General features: G+C 42.6%; 1 protein-coding gene across 1 annotated transcript in view; it reads right to left on the bottom strand.

Annotated features, from left to right (window-relative positions):
* Adamts12 (a disintegrin-like and metallopeptidase (reprolysin type) with thrombospondin type 1 motif, 12) overlaps positions 1 to 19,355 on the bottom strand; it is a 284,460-nt gene that overhangs the window by 188,673 nt on the left and 76,432 nt on the right. Inside the window, exon 3 of the mRNA NM_175501.3 lies at positions 8,489 to 8,639. Coding sequence (NP_780710.2) covers positions 8,489 to 8,639 — 151 coding nt within the window. The remainder of the gene's footprint in view (positions 1 to 8,488; positions 8,640 to 19,355) is intronic.

Below are 19,355 nucleotides of genomic sequence, written 5' to 3'. Positions count from 1 at the left end.
AAACAGTATAAAGGGTTTTCAAAGTAGTGGAGGCAAAGGTATGCTGGGTGGTGATCAAGGAAGGCTTCTCTGATTGGTTGATTTGGGGAAAGCACTTGAGTAGCCTAAGAGTATTTAGGCATTGTAGGATGGACTTTTGCAAGCAGAAAAAGCAGCCAGTGTAAGATGAACACTGGGGAGGCAGAGAAGGAAGAGGAAAGTAATCTGAGAGGAGGGAGAAGATGACCAGAATGCAGGAGGAGCAGGACCAGCAGCAGTCCTCCTAGGCAATCCAGGGTGGGGAGAGGAAATCATAGGGACAGCATTTGAACGGGACTAGAAGCATGCTAAGATGTTGATTGTGATGCTAGCTCAGGATGTAACTCTGTCCTATGGCCCACAAGAACCTGACAGCTATGCATAACCTAGGTTCAGAGGTCATTACTATTTCACAGGGTTGCTGTGGTCAGTAGCTGAGCCACCAGGATCTTACTTCTAGTTCATCTTCCAAGGCTCTGCCATAGTCCAGTTCAAACCATCCCCGAACACACACACACACACACACACACACACACACACACACACACACACTGAAAAAAATCTCAAGTTGGTGGGTGCTGTTTCTTGTCAGGAGGCTACTAATATCATGGACAAATTCCTTCAAGAGAGTGTGGGGGTTTTTTCAGAGTTAAATCAGTTCCACAAAGACAAAAACGTGTGTGTGTATGTGTGTGTGTGTGTGTGTGTGTGTGTGTGTGTGAGAGAGAGAGAGAGAGAGAGAGAGAGAGAGAGAGAGAGAGAGAGAGAGAGAGACAGTGTAGAGAATCTGGAAGTTAATGATTATGAGATCAATACTTTTCAGTTCTCTTCCCAGACAAGGGTTCTGCTAGATCTTTGGAATGCATGTGGGAATTAGCAAATGTGATTCCTGGCTCAGCGTACACAGAAGCAAACGGGCAGACTCGTCACACGATGAAGCCTGTGGTGGGCACAAAAGTACTGGTGTTGAGTCATCTGTGACATAGATAAAAGTAACCCAAAGAAGCAGGCTTAGTCAGAGGAACTCTAAGTGCAAGGACAGCAGACAAGCCGAAGCTTGAAGCTTGGGGGTTTTCAGTAAGTAAAGTAAGTTCAACAAAACACAAGAGATGAACCCAGAGGGGGCGGGGGGTGGGGGGGAGAAAGGTATCAACAAGATGCAGCTCCTGAAACGCCTCAGAAAGCTCTTGTCCCAGACATGGGGAGAGGCCTCCTTGGCAACGGCAAGATAATCTGATTCATGTTTAAGGAGCTGGCTTCCAGTGAGAGAAGTCAAGAGCAGAATGACCAGTTAGGACGCTGACGTACTATTCTAGATGAGAGCCAGAAGAGGCTGAAGCATATGGCAAGGCTCTGGGGAAGGTGGGTGGCTTAGAAACCTATTAGGTAGTAAAAAATAACAGGACCAGGTAATAATTTGGGTTGGTTGAGCAAGCATGTGGGTTTGTTTGTTTAGGATGATATGGTTTTCCAAGTAGGGTCACAGGTGAACTCATGACCGAGCAATCTTGAGAAATGTAGAATGACCAGATTCTATGGGAGAGCTAAAAATAATTTTCAAACTGATTGCATCAAGAATAACTCTCAGCAGTAAAGGTGTGACTTATGAAGGCATTTTCAGAGATGACAGAGGCCCTGACCTAATGGTTGATGCCCAGACAGATTCATGCTGTGATGTTGGAAGGCAGAGAAAGGCAGAAAGTGGGACCTCGTTGGAGGCATATGATCATTAGGGCTAGGTCTATGAGAACTATATCTTGTCCTGATTCTTTCCTGCATTCCTTGTCATGCTTTCTGGCTACATGGTATATGGGCTTCTCTGCTCCATGTTACCTTCTCCTCCTCACTGACAAGTCTGAAACAGAGCCAAGTAAATCTTTACTTATTTGTTTATATTGAGCACAACTGACTGCAAATATGAGTGCCACTGATTAATTTCCCTTCACAGTTGGAGAAGTGCCAGACCGCTGAGATAGCCAATCTTTCAGGTAGTGTTTCTTCAGAATCAGGATGGCTTACCCGTACAAAGAACCATCCACCAGCCAAAATAGTCTTTGTTACAGTGACTCTGAGACACTTTTTGCAATCCAGAATGCATCCCTCTGTACTCCAATCCTTTCCAAAATCAACCCTTGAATACAGTCTCAGCCTCTCTGACAGCTCGGGTCCAGCAGAGCCCATCCTGGAGGAACAATGAATAGACCAGTAGAGCTTCCTCTAGGAGCTCTCCTGCATGGAGCCCAGAAACCTTGACAGCTGGAATGGTGGAGGAACAAAGCAATGGACTGACCAGCATTGAGGGAATGTAAAGAGAGAATCACTGTGGGATCTACTTAATTAAGAAAGCTTGCACTTCAGAAATCAATATGTCAGCAGTCTGGAGCAACTCGGAACGCAGCCTCTGGCTCTCTGAGTTCCCTAAGTCTTGCCTATGGAGTTTATTAACCAAACAAGGCCACCAGAGTTACCATTTAATCTGCTTACTATAAAGTAAAATGAATAATCTTATTATTAGGAACTCATGAATTAAATAGTTGTCAGTCTCCTCGTTCCTTTTATTAGTAAATATCCAAAGTACTTTCCCAAAACTCCTACTAGCCCTTAAAGCAGATCACATGTGTGGATGTACACGCATCTGCTATTCTACTGACTTACAATAACCAAATAAATAAATAGATAAATAACAAATAAATAAATAAAATAACACGGCAGCTCTTCTTCCTCCGTGATGCCTTAATAAAGCAAACCATCAGCTGCTGTGGCTCCATTCCTAATGCCTCCAGAAACAGAGGAGCCTCCAGAAACAGAGGAGCCTCCAGAAACAGAGGAGCCTCCAGAAACAGAGGAGCCTCCAGAAACAGAGGAGCCTCCAGAAACAGAGGAGCCTCCAGAAACAGAGGAGGATTCTACCTCGAGAACTCCAAGACAAAAATCAGGGAGAATGTGTGAAAAAAAAAGTCTGTCTACAAGTAAACTATTTGTGCTGCCCAGTGAAGACATTTAGACGCAACACGGAATAAAGAGGTCATTTAGAGTCTTCAACTCACTGCATAGCCATTAACTCAGAACAAGATATAAACACTCGAAAGTTTAAAGCTTTGCTCTGATATATCGAATTACTGATCCGACATGCCAAATAACACAGTGATCTATTGCAAAGATCCACTAATTATAACTTGTTAGTTAATATTTAATAGTGTCTGTACATATCATTTTGAAAAGACAACCTAAAAACTTTCAAGTAACTACCCGAGGCTTCGAAGTCTTGCAGTAAGGTGGGCCGGGTAGCCTGAAAAGCCCTCCCCAGCATTAAACACATCACAACATTAAAGCATGAAAACAGTGGTAACTTCCAGATACCAAAAGTAGAGAACAAGAAAAGATATCAATTTACAAACAATTTCAGATAAAGACACACACAAAAGATATAGCATTATGATCATCTTTTCTCTCACCATGGCGAGGCACTGCCCCATCCCTGTCATTAGCCATTACTCTCTGGGATGCTGTGAAGGCATCTGCAGACGTGACTAAGATCCATAACCAGTTAACTTTAAGCAAGAGCGATGATCCTAAATAGTCTAGTGATCCGCTTCACCCAGCTAAAGAGCCTTCACATAAATCGAGCTTCCACTTCTCTGAGTAGATAGTCTACACTCGGACAGCTGCTTCAGCACGGCTCAGCAGTCCCACCCTGCCCTTTCTGTTGGCTGGTTGATGTATCGGTCATTAACAAGACTCATACTTACTGTGACCCAAGATATAATTCCTGATGGCTTTCCTGACTGAGGCACAGCATTAGCAGCTAGTCTGGGATGGCTGTTGCTCCCTACCTCTATTCTGGAGAAATGAGACATGGTTAAGCCCACAGAGGTAGTAGGTCAGATTAGAGACCACATGAAAAGATATAAACATGGGATCAACTGGGTAATGGTTCTTAGGACATGGAAGAAAACTATCAAGATGCCCTAGTACTATCATTGTTAAACTTCCTAATGCTGTGACCATCAGATAGTTCCTCATGTTGTGGTGACCATAAACCATAAAATTATGCTTTTTGCTACTTCATAACTGTTATTTTACCACTGTTCTGAATCATAATGCAAATATTTATGCTTTCCGATGGTCTTTGGGGTTGTGACCCATAGATTGAGAACCTGGATTGTGTGTGTGTGTGTGTGTGTGTGTGTGTGTGTGTGTGTGTGTGTGTATGTGTGTGTGTGTTTGTAACTTTAACACAAAGCACTTCCTATCCAGAAGACTGACACAATCCAAAAGAGAAAATAACATAGATTTGACAGGATACAGCACATAAGACTATCTCGATCATGTCCGTGAACATCAAATTTGGAATGCAATCATGCATTATCTGGTGGAATCTTGGATCTAGATATTCTGTGTGTTATTGAATTCATTCCACTTAGTAGAAATAATAAACTCACAGAATATCTACAGGTGGGGTGAAATTCCTACCAACCTACACTAAGAAACATAAACAAGAGTGGGCTATGCAACATAATACACACACACACACACACCTTGACAGCAGTTTGGAAACACTCAAGACTGAGTCGAATGTAGGTGGCTTACAAATGGAAAATTTTTTTTCTGCTACAGAAAAAACTAAATGAACGACGTCTCATTGTTCTGGCACAAACATACTGTAGAGTAACAAAAACCTAATACGTGTCCCAATATTCCACATCTCTTCATAGGTAAGAGTTACCTCTTTGAAGGTAAGGCCAGGACTGGACCTCTCCTTACTCATACCCTTTATCCAAGCTTCCAGCTTTATACCAGAGGCTGTATACTATTCACAACTGTATCCACAGAGCTCAGGAAAACATCTGGCATAAAGGAGATACCAGCAGACATTTGTGGGATAATTGAATGCATTTGAAAACAAGCTTACATGCCAAAAGTAGATTAGGTGTTTCCAGCCTGAAACCCAAATGAGTGAAGTCAGACTCTGCCTTTATCTGCCAGGGTGACTTTGTGCCACCTACAACCCTGCAGCTACTGACAGCTGCTTAATAACAGCTTCCCCAGCATCCCCTACGTTTCCACCCAACAGCTACTGTGCCCCAGTGTAACTGCATCTCACTAATAATGGGAAGACAAGGGAGCTCATCTCTACTCATTCAAAGAAAGCATAAAGATTTACAGTTCCTATTACTTAGCATAGACTCCAGAAAGTTGAGCTTGGAGGAATTGCAGCAGGAATCAGCGACAACTCAAAAAATCAGACAACTCCAGCACAAGGGATTGAGGAGGCAGTTAGCATGATCAAAGCAAAACCAGGCTACTGTCATATTAAAATCCTGACACGGATCCTGCAAATCCCTTGCAACTTTTCTATGTGGGAAATAAAAAAGAATGCAAAGGGTCACACATCAGGGTAGAAGAGTTCATCTGTTTTTCTATTGAAGTGCATTAGAGACTCAGAAGGCAACTATTCATTCAGTCTTGTGGCTTCAGCAACCTAAGCATGAAGTGTGTTTTAACGTCTGCTGAGGACACCACTGCCCACAGTTAACGCCATCATCTCTGTAGGACAGCATGGAGTAAGCTGTCTACTGTTGTCTGGTTCAGCAATACTGAGTACACTTCACGCTATCAAGACTCTATGAGTCCTGCTATCTATATAGTTTGAAACTGTGTATGCGCTCATTAGATATTACTGAATCACTGTAACTATCATTTAAACAGTGCTGTTTCAGGAAAGGAGATGGTTAAGACAACAAATACATCTTCAGCATCTAGAAAAGACGCATTTGCTTTCTTCTTTCTATTAGTGTTACCAAGAGCAGAAACTGCTACACTCTGGTTTCTTCTAGCCCCAAATGCTGTCTCTATCAGTTTCATTTCAGCAGTTTACTGACCTCTTAATTCACACCAAACACACTTGGTGGAAAGAGTCTGTATGTGCCCTAATAAGGCTTACAGGAATGGCTGGTGAAGCAAGATTAATACTGAAAGAAAGCTTAAAGGTGGGTACCAACACAGCTCAAAACCTGGGGAATAAGAAAACTGTGGCTTGTGAATCCGGCTGTGCTCTGATACTAACCAATTCGATGCTTTTGCAAACCATCTCCCTTCCCTGAGCCACAGCTACTGCCTCATTGGAAAAGGCTTGACTGGACACTGTCAAAATCCCTGTGAGCACAGCTGATCGATCCTGACACTGTGAGGAACCCAAAAGCAAAAGAAGAAAAGAAAAGAAAAGAAAAGAAGTGTCCTTTACAGTCTTAGAGTCTCCTTAGAGAAGTTCACAATAGGAAGATCATGCTAAGAAGGGAGATACTGAGGGAAGACTTAAAAGACTTACAAGTGCAGAGTCTTAGGGTCTTCCTAGGAACACCATGTGAAGTAATTTGACACGTTTCATAATCGTATTATTGTCTGTGATTTAATAGTGACTGTGGTATTTGTAAATCTCCCTCTTTCCTATCTTTCCTTCTGCCTGCATGACTAAATGTTTTCTACAATCAGCTCATTGTTTCATAGTGTTTCATATGTGAAAAGATTCATACACACACACACACACACACACATATATATATATATATATATAAAATGGGTGTTCTTCATGTATGAAATTATGCATTGTATGTATATTACATGTAGAGGCCAGAAGAGGGTACAATGTCCCCTGGCACTGGAGTTATGGACAGGTTAAGCTGCCATGTAGGTGCTGGGGATTGAAGAGCAACAAGTACCGTTACCTACTGAGCCACCTCTCCAGCCCCTTAGTATATTTGTGTTTAGTCCACTTCTTAACAGGGAGTTCACATATTCAAGGTGTGTAGGTGAGGGATAATTTTCACTCGTTCACTAAGCAACTATACAGACCAATCCACCTATTGCCCTAGTAATTCTCTTAGTTGTGCTGATAACCTAGACCTTGGATTCAATTTTAAAGCTATAAATCCAGACACGCAACACATTCTCCCTTACCCAAAACATAATAGGAATGTGGTGATTACCCAGTGATTGGGTTTGTGACAAACAGTATCTTAAGTTTCACATCGAGATCACGTGGATTGACACTTTCGGCAATCCAATCAGCCACATGATTGGTGTACTCCTTCCTTGTCATGCTTGCTGCAAGATTTACACAGTAGATTATGCAATGTAGAACCCAGCTGCAATCACTTACTAAGGAATTGAAGCAGCCATTTGATTTTATGCACATAAAACATTCAATATTTAGAAGATTCCTGTTGCTTACATTCACTGCTATGACTATAGAAAGAAGTCCCAGGAATGTTTCTATGAAACATACACAGGTGACTACTCGTCCTTCCATGCACTGACTACCGCGAAGCATGCACGCAATGTCCTCATCCTCTTACACACTGTATGAAGCGTGCACACGTGCTTCTCATCCTCCCACTCACTCAGTACAAAGCTGCACTCAGTGTCTCTGCCCAGAAACCACCGCTTTAACTCCATCATTCCGTTCCCACTCTGAGGCTTCCAGATATTTAAGAAAAAAAATAATACTTTCTTTTGTTTCTTTTTCTTTTATGACATTGTTAGTTTTCCCTCTGAAGAAATGGACATTATAGTATTTGAGAAAATGTTCCAATTTTGGGTAGCCCTTATACATTGTTTTTATTTTCTACACGTTAAGGAAAATGTGAGGTTGCATGAAATTACTGGGATTAGTTTATCTGTGACAGTCATTTTATTTTTTTCTATATTTTGAAAATGGGAAGGATAAATGCATTGTTTTCATTAATTTTTTATACACTATATTTTGATAGTGGTTTTCCCTTCCCTACCTCCTCCATCATCCTAACTATCCAGGGCAGGCAAGAAAGGAGCAACTCAGATGATGCTCAGAACAGAGGCTACATATGGGACAGGAAGGCAGGGAAATGGGAGCAAACAGACAGGGCACAGTGGGGAAGGGAAGCAGAGGGACATGGGGAAGGGAGCATTGAGTGTAGTGTAGGGGGCAGAATGGTAGGGGACAGGGTGACAGGGGCCCAGGAGGGCAGGCAGGGCAAATGAACAGAGGGCATAGAACATAGCTTAGCCAACATCAGATATAGCACAGTGTAGCCAGAAGCATCTCTGAGTTTACCATCTAATAATGTGTTGATAAGCTTTTTGGCTTCTCTTCATACATCATTATCAAACATTTGTATCTGCTTTCCATATACAGGCCTGATGATCTGCCAGCTATCTGTTAATTGTTCACACTAACACTAATGTAATATCGTATCGTCAATGTTAAAAGGCATTACTTCTTTAAGTTGCTTGTTTCTGGGATATTCTGTAGTGGATTCCTTTTTTGTTTCTTTAAGGAAGGATAGGACTGAAAATAGGTTGCTTAGGCTAACTTTGAGTTCATAATTATTATGCATACAGTCATAGCTATGAGGCCTAGATAAAGAGGTCATGCTTTAAAATAGAATCATAAGTAAAACTCCTTATTTAGGAAGATTTGAAGTCACAATACCCTTTAATCCACAGATGGGCTCCTTTGTCTCTGGAGCTCTGATGCTCTGTCTCCTGTATACGACATGAGGGTAGGACCCTTCCTCGGTCAGTGGATGCTTTTTAACAGGCTCGATGAAAAAGTCTCCATGTGGTAGATGGAAAAATCCAGTCTGTAAATATATTCAATGAGAGGGCTTATGTGAATCAAGTCTGCAAAGAGGAATACTAAAGTGAAACATTATATAGACCTTGGTAATCTCTGGAAATCCCAGAACCAGTGCTCTCAAACTCTGTCATTTGGTGTTGGAAAAACTAATGGGTCATGGATGTCTTTGTAATCATAAGTATAAGAAGATTGATCATAGATGCCTTTGAGATGCTAGTATATATATCCACATGTTCACACAGATCCAAAATGTCATATGCAGTTATTCAGGTTCCTAGATTCTCCTTGGCACCACTGCTGGGCATTTCCAGATCACAAATCGAGGCCTTGCTTCTGCTTGTCTCCGTGGAGACCCTGGCTATGCCCTCAATCCACTGATAACAGAACATTTGTCTCTGTATGATAATATGACCATACAGGCACCCAATTGCTTTCCTGAATGCATTCAATACCTCATTCAGGAAACAAACATAAGACTAAGTGTCTGATCCATTGAATAGTTCTCTATCACTTTACAGGCAAAGAGAGCATTCTTATCATGGCTATAGGGATCAGTTCTATGTCTGAGCATGCTGGTCCATGAGGAATTCAATCCAAGGAGTTGATATGAAAGTATATTTCTTTCTACTCTTCGGTTCCCTATGGAAAACTTCCAAGTATCTACTTGAGGTGCTTAGCAAAGTCTAAGCCAGTCAAGCACAGTGATTCATGCCAGTTATACTCAGAACTCTGAAGGCATATGCAGAAGAATTATGAGTTCAATGTCATCTGGGCTGCAAAACAAACACTCAAGGTTCCAATCCCATCATTCTTGAGACAACAAGTTCACTCTGAGTGACCTGTTTGGAGTTTTACATTGAGCCACCTGTTCAAGAGCAACAGGCTCTGGAATGAAATGGGGTCAAACCCAAGTGCCTCCTTGCTTCTGATCTTGAGTAAATGACTTGCTCAGTTTCTCGGATCTCATCTCAAACACAGGGATAACTATAGGTTATTGTGAATGGCAGATGAATGCATCAATATAGGACTTTTAGAGAAGATGGTGTTGAGAGCGTTGACTAGCATTAGGCTCTTTCCAGACTTCTGACTGTGTCATTTCACAGAATCAAGATGGCTAGCCATTAAATATTATTTCTCCAGTATAAACCTAGACACTGGGTACTTGGAGGAGACTGGAAAAGACTTCCCTGTTCTTCTCTCTGTATATATCAGCCCAATGCTACTCAGCTATAGACAAGACTAGCTGATTGGTCCAAGCAAACAGGGAGCATGGGAGGTTCTTCTCAATTTGTGTGTCCGTCTAAGTACCTGTGATAGCTATTCTTGGTTGTTACCTTGATTATGTTTGAAATGAATTACAATCCAGGATTTATAAAGTTCTTTTGTGAAATGGGAAAGAAAAGCTTATGTCCAGGTATGCTGGTTCACACCTTTAAAAATGTGGGGCAGTGGGCTGTGCACAGACAGCCTTGTCTCCAGTCGAGCAAAGAACTAGAACCCCGGGGGACCCAATGGGTGGTGATTTCCACCTACATGGGACGGAAGGTGTTCAATCATGTCTCCTGGACCCCTGACTCCTGTTATAGTCCCCACATCTCCCACAGGAGAGGTATGCAACTATCAGTCATGCAGACAATGTCCCAAGCTCCTGGTATTCTGGCTAGACTCCACCCCCACAGTTACCTGACTATAACTAGGTATGCTCCTCCCCATAGTTACTTGGCAACAACGAGATAGTCCAGCCCACTATAAAAAGGAGCTGCTTGGCTCCTCCTTGCTCTCTTTAAGCTCTCTCCTTTCTCACTCTCTAGCCCTCCTTCTCTCTCCCTTCCCCCCTCTCTCCACGTGGCCATGACTAGCCTCTCTCTCTTTCTACCTTCTCTCTTTCTCCTTGCATTTCTACAATAAAGCTCTACAACCACAGACTGTCTCTGCTCTTCAAAGTCTGCTCTGCTTGAACGATAGGATAGGCTTTCCCCTAAAGAGGGGCTTCTAACTTCCCACTGGAAGGCCTTCTTGTGCTCCAGCCACAGACCAGACCAAGGACTCTCACCTATGTGGGAGCTATCCATTGGCTCCTCTCTCCTTGCCCTCTCCTCCCTTCGGTCCCTGGGGCTGACCAAGCCAACTCTGGGGGGGGGGGGGAGGCATTCTGTTCTCAGCTCTTCTGCGGTGTCCAGCAGTGTTGGAATGCCTAAGACTGCCCCTTGTCCACCACTCTCTGAGTTGGGGTCCAGTGGCTTCCCACAGCCAGACACCCACCCAGGGCCACTTGGAAAGCATGTGGCAGTCTTCCACATCTGCCCACCCAGAGCACTGGAACTCTGGCAGGACACGGTTTTTCTCCCACTCCCTCTTTCCCCCACACCCACTGCCCAATACTTTAATCCTAGCACTCAGGAGAGAGAAGCATGTAATCTTTGAGTTCAAGATTAGTCTACAGAGCAAGGGCAGACAAGCTTAGACAGTGAAGGAAAACATTGAAAACAGAAAGCTAGTGATAATGAAATAGAACCGGGGGTGTGTGGGGTATGTTCCAGCCCTAGTAAGCAGAACTTGCAGGGCCATGTGGTTCAGGCTTTAGATCCAAGAGTAGAAGTGGTTACTGGGACAATTGATGCTAGTTAGATGGAGCTAAGAAATTAGTGATGATTAAGAACAGAACATCATCACTTAGGTGAAATCTTCTGGAAAATGTTTTCTGAGAGCACAAAGAAGCTGTGTTCCAGAGATGGCCAAGGTTGCATCTTGTGCTGATAGCTGAACTAGGTAATGCATAAGAGTCACCCAAGTGGTACTGGTTTTTAAGGCATTCAGGGGTCATGGAGAGCAGCCGAGGCTTGGCATTCTGAGGCCATGGAAGGCCATTGGTGAAGATGCAGCCTCAGTTGTAGTTGACAGCTGAAGACTGAAGGGGTAATGCAAAGAAATTGAGGCTTGGCACCATGAATAGAGCCTATGATTGGCTATTAGTGAAACTTAGTTGGAGTGGAAGACCCCAGTGTATTGGAGATGCCAGTACCATGGGATGATCACCAAGAACAGCAGTAGCGATGGAGAACATCAACCTGAGCTTAGAGTGCTACAGAGGGCAGAGCTCAAGAAGTAACCCAAGCCCTTTGGAGGAGCCTAGAAGATCATATGTGGATCCCAGATATTGGAACAAGAAGCTGTGAAGGTGAAGTTGCCTCGGAGACCCCAAGATGTTAGAGATACAAGAGTCATGGGATACCTGTCAAAGAAAGCTGCTACCAAGAAATGGAATGTGGTAGTTTGAATATACTTGGCCCATGGAAAATGGCATTATTAGGAAATATGGCCTTATTGGAGGAGGCATAGCCTTGTGAGAGGAAGTGTGTCACTGTGGGTTTTGAAGTTTCCTTCTATGCTCAAGCTCCACTCAGTGTGGAAGAGAAGCTACCTTCTGGCTGCCTGAAGAAAAGAGTCTCTCCTGGTTGCCTTTGGATCAAGATGTAGAGCTCTTGGTTCCTCCAGCATTATGTCTGCCTGCATGCTGCCATGTTTCCCACCATGATGATAACAGACTGAACACTGAAACTCTAAGCCAGCCCCAGTTGAATGTTGTTTTATAAGAGTTGCCTTCATCATGTAATCCTAAGACTGTATGTATATTTGTCTTCTACTACCTATCAATGTAGACAGTAATATAAGTCAGACCTTAACACTAATCTTACCATTGGGCTTCTTATTTTGATTGCCATCCTCAGAATATCTTCATATGAAGAATAAAAGAAAGATAAAAGTTCTTTAATCTGATCTGTGAAAAATAGCTGTGTGACCTTGAATCAATTGCTTAAACCCTTGAGCCACAGTGCCCTTCCTCATCGGTAAGAGGAAGCAACACTGACTACTTTATAGCCATTGGAGAACCAAGTGAGATGAGGCATGTGGAAGTAGCCTACAAGGTATTTTACTTTTAACCTCAGATTTGTTTTTACTCTGACATTTCCTAGGAGATGTGGCACTTTTTTTTCTCTGTAGCTTTGTCTGAGAAGAACTTCTGTGACAGGAAGCACTGATGAGACCCAGGGAACAGAATCAAGTAGTTGTAATAAGATAGTGGAAACAGACTCCATGCATTACAGAGGTTTGGTTCTATTTCTGCTGTGAGTCAGAGACCAACAAGAGAGAAGAAAGCCTGACTGCTGTTAATGAGGCTCATTTGAGCCATAGAAACCAACCAAAAGGCCAGAGCTCCTCAGAGAGCCTGGGCCCTGTGGTCATTTGTGCACTGTTATCAACCTAAATATTAATGTCCTTCGAGGAAACAATTACAAAACCACCAAGAAGGGGTAATCAGGAACTCTTCAGGCTCGGATTTTGGGTTCAAATGGTGGAAAGAAAACAAAGAGAACTCCACTGGAGAGCCTGCACATTTGGTGAGTGAGATGAACAGGAAGGCCTGGAAGCCACAGGTTTTCCTAAAAGCTTCCTTTCATCTGCATTCCTCCACAGGGTCATCCCTGCAAGCACACGCATAGAAATCTATCTCAATGGTTCATGGAAGCTGGAAGGAGACTCCAGAGAGCAACAGTCAGGGCAGGGAGAAAGGGAGGAAAGGAAGGACTTATGAGTGCACAGTAGGGCAGCTTGCTGCAAGACCACCTGTACAGGGATCATGGAGAAGGGAACACGCAGGAGCGAAAACAGCACACAAGTGGTGTGAGGAGGGGTGTGGGTGTGTCTTCAGGTTAAGCTTATGTACCTGTCTTTTCCAAAGCATAAACACAGATGTGTGCATATATGGTGCCAGGTGGCAGTGACCCAGTGGTCTGTGTATTGGGCTCTTCTTGGCTAGTAAAAGCCAGGTCATGATGGACAAAACCACACACAGTTTGCTTCCAATGGGAGAGCTGGCTTCACACTTGGCCTGAAGCAAGCTATCTGGGAAAATCATCTTTCCAGTTTCATTTCTAACTTGGAAGCAAACAAAGCCACCTTCATCCCAGTCTTCCCTGCAAGCCACTCCCTTCTCTTACCTATCAAGAAGATTGGGGAAAGAACCGGCAAAACACTGAATTCACAAAGGACTCTCACCAGCCAGAGGAACTTACACAGAATGAAGCTCGAGCTGAACCCCACAGCAGGTTCATTCTTCCTTCCATATCCTCCACCATCTTCTCTTCTCCCTTACACATCTGCCAGCCTCAAGGCCCTGTTAACTCACTTACCTGTTTTAACTAAGTTAGAAATATCTATGAATGCTTCCAAACACCACTACCCTTTAACAGTAAATTTGAATATTTTATAGCATTACAAGCAAGTAAAGCTATGTACAAATGATAGCTGACAAGCCGGTATGTAAGTTTCATAAAAGGAACCCTCACCTGGAGGAAAAGAAGATTACCAATCAGCCATGAAGTTCCCTGTTCCCCGTTGTAATCAATAACATCCCCCAAAGGACTCAGTGATCCTGCTATCTAACACTAATAAATTAGTTCTAAGTCTACACTTGGTTTCAAATCACAATTCAGAGTCAGACCTAGACCTTGGGGGGATAAGACAGAGGCATCATAGTAAACTATATACTACACCGCAGATTCACATTACAGAATCTAACTCTCTCCACAGACCTGGAAATGACATTTTTCTCATCTTTGTCCTCCATGGAATGCCCCCCTCCCCAGACAGCTAAGACAAGGCAGGGCCAGAAGACACCATGCTGCCTGGTGGATGATTTGAGCTGATGGACACACATAGAATAACTGCAAAAGTCTCAGCAGAGCAGAATTAATACAAACCTTTGCATTCCTTGCTGCTAGAGCATTAGAGTGGGAGCTTGTCTCTAATTAACCTTCAGCACAGGGCAGGAGGGGGCGGGGTTAAGGCTTGTCCCAAGACCAAGCAAGCAAAGTTCCTAAAATTGACATCTTCAGTTAGTTTCTAAGTTTACCAACTCACGGCCTTCTCTTTTTTCCTACTAGAAATACATTCTGTATCACTTAGGTTTTTTTCCTAGTCAAAGAGCCAGACTTTGGGGACAAACAGGTCTGAGTTCACCATTCAACTCCAGCAGAAACAAATAATCCGGTCCTTCTGAGTCTCAGTGGCCTCATCTGTCACTGTGTGGTTGATGATGGCTTTCTGCTGAGCAACTACACCTGGGAATGAATGAGGTAATGCATGAGAGTTACTCGAAACAATGTCTGTCCTCTAGTTAATGTCTCTCTGCAGATTTTCTCACGTTGACAGCACCTCCTCTGTGACTGAGTCATTCATTTCCTCATCCTGGGTGTTTGGCATGGATGTTTATTTCTTTTTTTTTTTTTTAATTTCTGAAGACAGTTTTTGATTCTAGGGGGAAAAAAATCCTGCTCATATAAAGGAAGACAAGCTACCTCTTAATTATCTTTGTTTCTTGCTTGATAATACATGAAACTAAATGCATTTGACCCGTCATGATTCTTGAGAGCTCTTCACATAGATTCTCTATTGTTCTTTCATAAGAGAGAAAAAAAAAAGCCATCCAGCCACTGAAGTGAGTCCTCAGAGAGGAAGAGCACAGGTTCCAAAGAGAACCAGATACCGGGAGGCCTCTGTCCCTGAGCTCATTCAATTGTAGCATGCAATAGACTGTTATGGGAAGCCTTTAGAAAAAATTTGTGTATGTGGAGCTGCAGAGACGACTCAGTGTTTAAGAGCACTTGCTAATCCTACAGAGGACCCAGATTCCATCCCCAGTGTCTATGTCATGGCTCACATATGCCACTCAAGCTCAAAGGGATGCACATGATAGATACATAACATGCAAGCAAAACATGTACATATATAAAATAAATAAAATATTGCAAAATCCTTTAAATGATTATGCCCATGAGCCTGTCCCAGGACATGTTCTTGAGGGATGTGGTGTAATATGCTGAGATTTGCATAGCAAGCATCTTGAGATTCTGACACATATAATCCACATGTTACAGTTTGAAAAACACTGTACTCTTGTTTTTTGTTTTTCCTGTAATTCAATCTTGTATAAAACCAAGAATGTGAGTAAACACACTGTGCTGTGCTTTGGATCTGAAATCTTCCCTCAACTTGTGTTTTTGAACACCTGCTTCCAAGCTTTGGTCATTATTTGGGTGGTCTGGTATGGAACTTTGAGAAGTAGAATTAAATCCCTGGAGGTGGACCTTTGAAGGCTATACCCAACCTTGGTGCTTGGCACTATCTTTTTGCTTGCTGGTCCATCTTGATAAGAATAACCTCTGTATAAGTTCCCACCAGCACGAACTCATGAACCTTGGCTATCAACTTCACACACCTGGGATGAGGGAATCTCAGCTGAAGAATTGTCGCCATCTTATTGCTCTGTGTGTAGGTCTATGTGTAGGAAAATTTTAATCAAGCAACATGGCTACTCTGACAAAAAGCATACAAAGATATGATCTGGCCAGAATGCAGTCATGCCCTGGATTACAGTATGATCTGGTTGGAATACAGACATGCGCTTAGTACACATCTTTACACCCTAAAATGAAGGTAAGGTTAGTTTGTAAAAGAAAGCAGCCATATTTGAAAATGATATCTAATTGAGGGGAAGATGAAGTAATGAATCAGAGAAAGATTTGACAGAATGAGTCAGAGATAGGATACGCCAACCTCACAGAAGAACAGCAGAGGAAGAGAGGCTACCTAAGAACAGGGAGAGCTGGGCGTGGTGGCGCACGCCTTTAATCCCAGCACTTGGGAGGCAGAGGCAGGCGGATTTCTGAGTTTGAGGTCAGCCTGGTCTACAAAGTGAGTTCCAGGACAGCCAGGGCTACACAGAGAAACCCTGTCTCAAAAAACCAACAAATATAAATAAATAAATAAATAAATAAATAGCAGGTTGAGAGAGGGAAAAAGTGGAGGTATCATGTGATGTGACATGATGTGATGTGATGTGTGTGTACATGGTTGTTTTACTGGGACAGGTAAAAAAGAGAACAAGCTAGACACAGGTGAAGACAAAACAAGCTGGAGAATGAAAAGGATCGAGAAGATTAGAACATTTTACTCAAGTTAGTGTGCACAGAGGCAGAGCAATTCAGTCAGGAGCTGAGAAAAGCTGGATTGAATCAGTCAGTTTGGATGACTGCATTGTGTGAAGGCTTGATGCTTCCAGGCCTAGGTCTAAGGATAGTAAAACAAGAGAAAGAAATGCTCTGGGCTCAGCCTAAGCGTGTATTAGCAATCCTTGGGCACAGCTCTCATCTCATCATCTCATCTGATGAAATAAATGTGACATTTACATCTATGGGGGCATTATCTTGATTGTTAGCTGAAAAGACAGCCCAAACCACCGGGAACAGTACAATTCCACGGGCAGATGGGCCTGACCTGTATAAGAAAGATCGCTGACCATGAAAGGCAGCTTGACAGTAACAGAGTTCCTCCATGAATTCTACTTTAGTTCCTGACTCCAGGTTTCTACCTTGAGTTATGAAAAATGAACAAACCTATTCCCACCCTTAGTTGCTTTTGGTTGTGATATTTATCAAAGCAACAGAAACAAAACTAAGTATGTGTGTGTATGTGTGTCTGTGTGTGTACAAGTGTGTGTCTGTGTCTGTGTATCTGTGGTTGTGTGAATGTGTATGTGTGTGTGAGTGTGGGTGCATGTGTATGTATATATGTGAGTGTGTGAGTGGATATGTATGTGTATATGTGAGTGTTGAATGTGTGAGTGTGTGTGTATGTGTGTATGTAGTTCCCTCAATTAAGTTGCTTGTGCTATGCATTCTGTCACCGTAACATAAAATTATCAAATACCATAGGAATAGCTCAAGTAAAGCCTTAGTTTGCCTCAAGCAGGAAATTCCAAGTATGACAATAGCTCAACCCAAGTTCTAAAGAACACGCCGCAGATGTAGGACTGGAAAACATATTCACAGTATTTTTCAGGTCAAGACAGTGCAAAGGTGTTCCCCAAAAGTTGGAAAACATTCCAGTAAATAGATCACCTAGCTGACTAAGAGTTTTAGATCCAAAATGTGAAATCATTTCACATGAAAAAAAAAATAAGAACTTTGGGAGAACTCTGCATACAAATGCAGAAGTACCCCTGTAAAATTGTTGCTAAATTTGTTTTAAAGGTTGTTTTGTTTTTTACATTGCAAACTGCATTTCTAGACTCATAGACCTGCTCTCAACACTCTCCTGGGTGGGGAAGGCAGGATCTTCCCAGGCAGCTCTCTACCTTACAAAACTATCTTTCTAGTTCTAAATAATAAATGATGTCAGAGACGATAGAGTCACCCGGATAGATCCTTTTCTCCAAACAATAAATCCATCAAAATTTTTCTTCTAAGAATTTCTCTGTGTATAATTTTAGTTTTAAGCAATATCAACTAGTCACCCTGTACCCGTTTACCATATCTCCCCAGAAAAATGAAAAATCCAGAAAAAAAAAAAAAAAAGGAAGGGAAGAACTTGCTAGCACATTGGAAGCCAGGGAAACTGACTTCTATTTCAGGGAACAATGGGAGAAACCAGCATAGGTAAAAGCTCTCTCTCTCTCTCCTGTGGGGATCAGCAAGCCATTAAGGTGATTTCACCCTCATGACGCAGCACGCCATCGTTCAAATTAGAAGCTGCCCTTGCTAAGAGAACACAAAGTTCTTGCTGGAATATGAAGAAAATATCCCTGCCCTGTCTTTGCCCACCCTGATGTTGAAGGCTCCCACCCCTGCAATGAAGATCACAGTAACCATGAAAATCAGCTGCTGTGACCACAGGACAATTGTCTTGCTCCCTGGGAACACTGGAGTCACAGTGTTCTAGGAAGTTTAAGGATGATCCTGGCAGAGGATGGCCTTTGATGGCCAAGTGATAAGTAGATGGGTATAAGCTAACCCTGAGGAGATCTGATAGCACACTCTTGTCACTATCACAGAAGAGTGACAGTAATGAAAAGGATGTCTAATGTACCATGTTACAGCCATGTTGTTACATTAGTGCACTGACAAACATTTATATCCATATAATAGGTACAGAAATCAAAACAAAACTTTTCCTCTTAAGGGCTGTTTCTTTAGAGAAAGGTCCTAATCACTTTCCCCTTTCTACAGCCCACTCCTGCCACTGCTGTAGAAGAATAAGTTCAACATAATTTAATGTCACCCTCCATAATGCTATGGAGAGAATAGATTTGAGGCATTATGTCATTTTTTTTATTAAGCACAAATTAAATCTTTCTACTTGGTTCAATATTTCTTAAGCACTTGAAGACAAAATTGAAATGCTGGAGGTAAGGTAATAATAGCAGCTGAGAAGGTTTTAAATTGCTAAGGGTCTCCAAATTCATCTAGGTGTAGTTAAAGGGACACCTGAGGATAAAGAGGCACAAGAGAAAGGGCAGAAGGATGAAGACATGCTCACTGAGGGTGAAATGAGAGCCCTAAAGGGAGCAGGTGGAGATCTGTCCATTTGGGGCTGCCTGAAGATGTGTACTGTAAACCCCTTTATTTGTTTACCATGGAACCTTCAGTGAGATACACATTGCTTTCTTGACATCTTTGTGTGGCTAATACTGGGTCTTATGTCAAGAATACAATGGGGGAGAAAACAGAATGGTAGCTGAATCAACACCCAACAAGAATCTTTCCCCCATTGAGACGGTAAGAATGTTTCCTTGATCTAACAATCACCCAGTGTCTTAATTTTGCTTCCCACTCCTCAATAAGATGCCCCAGAAAAGGCAGCACAAGGAAGAAAGAGCTTA

The sequence above is a fragment of the Mus musculus genome, chromosome 15 (assembly GCF_000001635.26).
Source record: "Mus musculus strain C57BL/6J chromosome 15, GRCm38.p6 C57BL/6J".
Lineage (NCBI taxonomy): Eukaryota > Metazoa > Chordata > Mammalia > Rodentia > Muridae > Mus > Mus musculus.
Note: the sequence above shows the minus strand (reverse complement) of the source record. Positions and strands in the feature narration are given on the sequence as shown.